The 7,928-nt window shown below is 37.9% G+C and overlaps 1 protein-coding gene across 1 annotated transcript; it reads left to right on the forward strand.

Annotated features, from left to right (window-relative positions):
- Window positions 1–4,379: 4,379 nt before the first annotated feature.
- Window positions 4,380–4,686, forward strand: LOC118020196 (40S ribosomal protein S21-like). Its single transcript, XM_035020146.1, has one exon. The coding sequence runs from the start codon at window positions 4,380–4,382 to the stop codon at window positions 4,662–4,664; it is 285 nt and encodes a 94-aa protein (XP_034876037.1). The 3' UTR covers window positions 4,665–4,686.
- Window positions 4,687–7,928: the final 3,242 nt, after the last annotated feature.

A 7,928-nucleotide genomic window follows, 5' to 3' on the forward strand; every position in this document is an offset into this window, starting at 1 on the left:
AATATTGCCTCGGACTCACTTCTCTGCACGTCCCACCTTCCAGAAAATGGTCGCTTTTCTATTCAGAGAGTTGTTGCTATTCTTTTCTTTGATCTCCTGTTGAGTTCGTAGGTGTTCATAAAGGTTTGATCCCTATCTAGCTGAATTCCTGGGACCAGATGAAATTTAGGTCTCCTAGTGATGGGGTTTTGGAATATAGGTGAGGTTCAGTGGGGTGGAGTCTGGAGTCGACGAGTAAGAATTCTTGAGATGTCTTTGGTACAAAATGGTGGTTTATTAAAGCAGGGGGACAGGACCCGTGGGCAGAAAGAACTGCTCTGTATGCATACATTTCTTTTTTTTTTTTTTAAAGATTTTATTTATTTATTCATGAGAGACAGAGAGAGAGACAGACAGAGGCAGAGGGAGAAGCAGGCTCCCCGCAGAGCAGGGAGCCCGATGCGGGACTCGATCCAGGGACTCCAGGATCATGACCTGAGCCGAAGGCAGTCGCTTAACCAACTGAGCCACCCAGGCGCCCCTGTATGCATACATTTCTGAGGAGAAAATCCTCACACAGGTAGGAGAATAAGAGTATATGAGTTCAGATGCTGATTATGTGGTAGATGTGATGGACGGAGTAGTTGGAGGTTTTCTTCAGATTTTTTTGTTTCTCAATGAAATAGGAAGAAGTTATCGGTAGAGAGTAAGGAAATGTTGGAAATTTGAGGAAAATAGAAAGTGAAAAATTATAGTAGTACAGACTCTTTCCTCAGAGTTTCTGGAAATGAGGATGTGAGGGGATGAGGGGCAGTGCAGAGGTGGTAGGTTCAATGCATTGGCATGCCTACTGGGTTTGAAAAATTAATGAAACTGAAACATTGGAGAGAATGAGCTGAAAAGATTGAGGGTTGCCAGGTAGAAGAGTGCAGTAACAATAAAGACACGGTCTAGGTTATCATCATGGGAATAAGTAGTTGAAACAGAGCAGAGAACAAAGTTATTGTAGGAAAAGAAGTCAAAGAACTGAGAGGCCAACTTAAGCGAAGGATCATCTGTATGGGTATTGAAATTATTAAGACTTGAGGTGTGTGACTAGCTCAGTTTTTAGAACATGCAACTCTTGATTTCAGGGTCATGAGTTCTAGCCCCACATTGATAGTAGAGGTTACTTAAAAAAAAATAAATTATTAAGGGTTATGACCAGAGTTTGAGATAAAGTGAGCCAAGTGCAAAACTCTTGGTAATATTTATATTTTTCTCTCTCTCTCAGTTAAATAAGAAAAAATGATGATAGAACTGTAATAGTAACCTTCTGTGTTTGGTGGGAAACAACATTAAGCTTTCGGGTACCTGATTTTTTTTCCTCTTTCCTTTTTCAAATAGAACTCTTACTCTGTTTTTCTAGCAATAGTAATAAAGCCACACATACTGCATTATATTAGTAGGAACAATTATTTAATAGAAAAGGGATTTTTCTTTTTAGAGGGGTGGAGGGGCAGAGGGAGAGGGAGAGAATCTTAAGCAGGCTCCATGCCCAGCACAGAGCCCGACCTCACAACCCTGAGATCACGACCCGATCCAAGATCAGGAGTTGGACGCTCAACTGAGTGAGCCACCCGGGCGCCCCTAGAAAAGGAACTATGCTAATACCTCTGCCAAGCCTTTGGGAGTCACTTAGGCTTTGTCAATCTTGACATCGAAAAACCAGTTTCTCTTTCCGTGACACTTTTGTTTTTAGAACAAAGATCATACTTAAAAATTGTTGATCCCACTTTAAACACTAGATGTAGCTATTTGGCTTAGATCCCAGGAACTAATCTTTATGGTGAGTTTTTCTACTAAAGACCTCTTTTATACTTGAAGGATTAATCTGTATATTTGTAGATGTTTTTTGTGTTTGTTTTCTTTTTTTTTTAACCTGCTGGCTCAGAAATTTAAAATGGTCAATTTTTCTCAAATAAGAGCAGAGTGTAAATTCAGATTCTAGTTTGGACCACAATAGGTAAAGGAGCTATGTTTTACCAAAAGGTAAAACCAGTTTTTCTAGTATATATTTCTTAAGCCAGAGAACAGAGAGAAACATGTTAGGGAAGGGGTAGGATTTCCTGGGTCCTAGGAACTGATACAGGATGAAGAGAATGCTTATGAGATCAGATTAGGTGCATAGGGCTTAGTAAATATTACCTTTACAGGGAAAGGTCCTTTAGAAACCAAGGAGTAGAGCACAGTCCAGAGCCAGAGGGAGAGGACTGTCCTTGACAGATTCTAAAAAGAAGCTGAAAATATCTCAGCCTGAGCAGCAGTAATAATAGAATTCTTACTTGGGCCAGAAGTTAGAGTAGCGTGGTCATAAAAGGTGATCACATATAAGGTGATTGTCAAGAAGGGCTATATGTGGGTACCTGGTTTATTTCATGCTGAAATTAGTCTACTAGAGATGTCAAGCCCTGGCTTCTCTCCTTACATCCCCTTTTGTGGGAATCGGCCCTGCCTACAGTTTGTGGTTTCAAGGCAGTTGTGTTCTGAACTATGTGTGAACCTTCCTACCTCTTGACCACAGTTGTTTGGACCAAGGGATGGGCACTCTGACATAAGGGAAGTCAGTGGATGAGCTGATCAGCAATTTACCAATGGCCTGACAAAAAGATGAGTTTAGCTAGTCAGGTTGCCTGTCTTGGGAATTTGAATCAAAGAAAGAGAAAGAGGTATTTGTTGGTAGTGGGGCAACTGTCAACCCACCAATTAAACAGCTCATTATGTTCAAGTTATGCAAGTTAAAAGTTATAGAGGAACAGAAACTACAAGCATTGGAAGCCAATGGGTAAGGGGAAAATGGAATTACCATGAAAGGGAGGCAAATAAAAGCCTCACATCTTTGGAGCATCTGGGTGGCACTGTCGGTTAAAGTGTCCAACTCTTGGTTTTGGCTCAGGTCATGACCTAAGGGTCATGAGATCAAGCCCAGTGTTGTTGGACTCAGTGTGGAGCCCACTTGAGTTTCTTTATCCCTCTCCCTCTGCCCCTCCCCCACTCCTTGTGCTTTCTCTCTCTCTCTCAAGTAAATAAATAAATCTTTAAAAAAAAAAAAAAAAAAAAGCAGGGCGCCTGGGTGGCTCAGTTGGTTTAGCGACTGCCTTCAGCTCAGGTCATGATCCTGGAGTCCTGGGATCGAGTCCCGCAACGGGCTCCCTGCTCAGCAGGGAGTCTGCTTCTCCCTCTGACGCTCTTCCCTCTCGTGCTCTCTATCTCTCATTCTCTCTCTCTCAAGTAAATAAATTTTAAAAAATCTTAAAAAAAAAAAAAAAAGCAAACCCTCACATCTTAAAATACAGATGATTAGTTCTTTCCAGGACCTGCTTTCCAGTTCAGTTGTCATTAGGTCCTATTGTACTTAGGTGCCTTGTCCAAGTTCTATAAAGTCCAGTTGTATCTATATAGGAAAACTTCTTAATTGGTTAAGCAGATCTTATAGTTCCTTGTAACCAGAAAAACCAGAAACCATATCTCTTTTTCCAGAGAGCTATGCTAATTAAGCTAAATTGTACCAACTTATATTCTTGTTCTATAAACTCATCTGTTTCTATATATTGGGGCTCTTGTTTAGCAGCTTTATTGAGGTATAATTGAGGTACAGTTAACTCACATTTAAATTGTACTTGTCCGAGAAAGTTAACACTTGTCAAGGAGATGACCTGTCAACGTTATTATCAGTGAGTGAACTGGATGTATACATATGTATACCTATGAAACCATCACACGATCAAGATAACAAACATTTTCATCACTCCAAAGTTTCCTCATGCTCCTTTGTAATCCATCCTTCTCTTTATTCCTGTTCCCAGGCAACCACTGATCTGTTTTCTGACACTGTACATCAGTTTATATTATTTATATTATTTTTGAATTTCATATAAATGGAATCATGTACAGTATGTACTCTTTTCTGGCTGACTTCTTTCATTTACCACAATTTTGAGATTCATTCATATTTAGAGTATCACTAGTTTCTTCCTTTTTTGCTGAGTAGTATTCCATTTGATATAGCACAATTTGTTTATAGACATTTAGACTGTTTCCAACCTGGGGTTGTTATAAATAAAGCTGCTGTAAACATTTGTGTGCAAAAGCAGACATTAATGTAGTAGAAAATAAGTGATAGAATCAATAAAATGAAAAGCTGATTCTTGGGAAAAAAGTAGTAAAATAGACATGTCTCCAGCAAGACTGATACAGATAAGAAATGTTTAAACAGTTTTAGAAATTATAGGATATAACTGGATTTAGGGAGACTTAATTTTTTTTTTTTTTTTAGTGGAGATTTTAAAATAAAACAAGAAAATGCTATAAAGAGTTTTATGCCTCCTTTCTGGGTGAGTGGCAGCAGGTGCGCCCTCGACATGCAGAATGACACCCATGAGCTCGTGCACCTGTACCTGCCATGGAAACGCTCCCCCAGCAACCGCATCATCCACACCAAGGACCACACATCCATCCAGATGAATGTGGCTGAGGTTGACCAGGTGATAGGCAGGTTCAATGGCCAGTTTAAAACCTCTACTATCTGTGGGGCCATTCGCAAGATAGGTGAGTCAAAGGACTCCATCCTCCGACTGGCTAAGGCCCATGGCATCGTTTCAAAGGACTGGAGAGGATCACGGATGTGGGATAGTTGTCATAAATAAATAGTAACCCACTCCCTCCCCCAAAGAGTTTTATGGCAATAAATTTAGAAACAGACAAATACTTTTCTAGAACTACGTAGAAATAAAGAAGAAAAATTATATCAAGAGGAAAGAAAGAAAAAGCTGGAATAAAAGCATTAACTAACCTCCCAACTATCCTACCTCCAGAAGGTTTGTAATAATTCTTTGCTATGTGAATATTTTGAATCTATAATTCAACATATGATTCAACATGTGGTTCCCATAAGTCTAGTCTTTCTAAATATCATACATTTTTCAAATTTTTTTACTTATTTGACAGAGCACAAGCAGGGGGTGAGGCAGAGGGAGAGGGAGAAGCAGGATCCCTGCTGAGCAGGGAGCCCGACATGGGGCTCGATCCCAGGATCCTGGGACCATGACCAGAGCTGAGGGTAGACGCTCAACCGACTGAGCCACATAGGCGCCCCCCAATATTTATTTATTAAAATAAATTTTAGATAGTCAAAATCTCAGCATTTACTGTTTATCTGATAGTTTATCTAGTTTAAGGAGCTAGGATCCAAAGTGATAGCAGCAAGGCCAGCTGGTTGCTGGTGGAATATTGCCTTTAGTTTGGAACATAGGGCCTATAGAGTCCACAGCTGAGCTGGGTTGTTACAGAAGGTTAACACTTGTCAAGAAGATGACCTGTCAACGTTATTATCAGTGAGTGAACTGGATGTAGCTGACACAGCAATTGTAAAAGTATAACCAGAGTCTTCAACTGAGAATCAGTTTTACTTCCCAGAGAGCTATGTGTATTTAGTTATAGAGAGGAGTCATTGACTGTAACCAGGGAAATCTCATGGATTCAAAGTTAAAACTCTGAGATTAAGGTTGTAAGTGATTGAGTTACTAGTATGCCAAAATCACAGTGCAAGAAAACCTCAAAGTCAAGGATTAACGAGGGCAAGTTTACATAGGCATAGGCAAAGTACATAAGAACAAGGAAGACAGTGGAACTGGCACGATGGCCAATTGTTTTTGAAATAAGAATAATTCATCTGATTATAAGTATGCACAAATTATTTAAAAATCTCACAAAGGTAAGTATAAGGAAGAAAATAAGCAATGGTTAAAGTTAATATTTTGGTATATGGCTTTTAGATTTTTCTCTGTGCATAGAACACATTTATATTCATGATCTTTTCTTTTACAAAGTTGGATTTTCTTACATATATAATTTTGTATCTGCATTTTAAAAATGAATATTTTTACATGAATATATAATTGTCATCATTTTTAATGTTTCTATAACCCATATACTAAATAGAACTTAATTTTCCAATTTCATATTGTTGGACCTATAAGATTAATATTTTTACTTTTATAAGCACTGACATAATAGCCATTTTATTTTATTTTATTTTTAAGATTTTATTTATTTATTTGACAGAGACACAGCAAGAGAGGGATCGCAAGCAGGGGGAGTGGGAGGGGAGAAACAGGCTTCCCACTGAGCAGGGAGCCCAACTCAGGGCTTGATCCCAGGACCCTGGGATCATGACCTGAACCAAAGGCAGATGCTTAACCAACTGAACCACCCAGGCGCCCCATAATAGCCATTTTAAACTGGCATCACTATGTACTTGTCCGATTATTTCCTTAGTACATATTACTGGAATTCATGTATTTCCTGGGTCAAAGGGAATAATAAACATTTTTAAGAATTTTGATATAATTTCATATATATATAATGCTTTATCAGTTTACATTCCCACTAGCCTTGTCAGAAACAAAAATAATATTATTGAGAGTAATAATAGCAAACATCTATTAAATAATTACTATGTGCCAACCACATGTCAAATGTTACTAAATTTAATCAATAGCAATTTCTTCCCAGCCTTACTTACTTTTAGTCTTTGACAAATTAATAGGTGAAAATTTGTAACTGGTTTTAATTTGCATGTTTTGATTAATGATTATATTGATTTCTGTGTGTATTAATTAATCTGTCCAAACTTTTGATATTTTTTCATTGGAGTAGTATCTTTCTTTTGATATTTCTGTCCTGTTCTCCAGGCATATGTTTGGAAACACCTTACATGGAGTACTTTTCAGGTTTCAGAACAATGGCAAGAGGATAGGGCTTGCATAATAAAATTGTAGGTGATTATCAAGTTAAAGCAGAAAGGACCTTTCATTAGTTTGTCATTAGCTATGTTTAAAAAGGTTCCATTATTATAAACATTATTTTCTATATATACATATTAAAAATGTGATCAGTTTTCTGTTAGCACATGATGTAAAAAAAAAACTGGTCAGATTCTCACCAAAATTTGAAAGTATGTTTGGAATAGTCTGACTGAACATATAGAATTGGTAGCAAACATAAAACTTATTTAAGGGATCCTAGGAGGCACCATAAAGATGTAAGCTGTCATCTTCCAGAAAAGCTGTAACTGAGATATAGTGAGAAGCTTATGTAATTGCCAATTGAGAAACATTCCACATGTATTAGATGCTGTGGACAGCGACTAGCAGTTAAGAAGAAAAGGAAACAAGATATGTTATCAATCCAATAGAAGAGAGGAGAAAGGAAAAGAAAAAGAGAAAAGATTGGTAAACAGGACATGAAGATAGGGTGCCTGGCTGGCTCAGATGGTTGAACATCTGCCTTCGGCTCACGTCATGATCTCAGGGTCCTGGAATCGAGTCCCACATCGAGCTCCTTGCTTAGCAGGTAGCCTGCTTCTCCTGCCTGCTACTCCCCCTGCTTGTACTCTCCCTCTCTGTCTCTCTCTGGCAAATAAATAAATAAAATCTTAAAAAAAACAAAAACAGGACATGAGGATAATATGACAGAAATTAGATAAATATATCACTAATCATAAAATCATCTTCCGAAAAATTATCAGATTTGTTACTTGCTCAAGAGACGTACATAAGACAAAACCATACAGAAAGAACAAAAATAAAGAGATGGAAAATACTGTATAGAGTTAACAGAACATACACCCATAAAGGGCAAAAATAATAGATATATTGGAAAGCTGGCAAATCTATAATCTCACTAGGAAATTTTAACATACCACTATCAGAAATTTTTTAAAGATTTTATTTATTTATTTATTTATTTATTTATTTATTTATTTATTTATTTATTTATTTTTAAGATTTTACTTATTTATTTGACAGAGAGAGACACAGTGAGAGAAGGAGAAGCAGGCTTCCCACAGAGCAGAGAGCCTGATGTGGGGCTCGATCCCAGGACCCTGGGATCATGACCTGAGCTGAAGG

The sequence above is a fragment of the Mirounga leonina genome, unplaced genomic scaffold, assembly GCF_011800145.1.
Source record: "Mirounga leonina isolate KUSES-001 unplaced genomic scaffold, KU_Mleo_1.0 Mir_173, whole genome shotgun sequence".
Classification (NCBI taxonomy): domain Eukaryota; kingdom Metazoa; phylum Chordata; class Mammalia; order Carnivora; family Phocidae; genus Mirounga; species Mirounga leonina.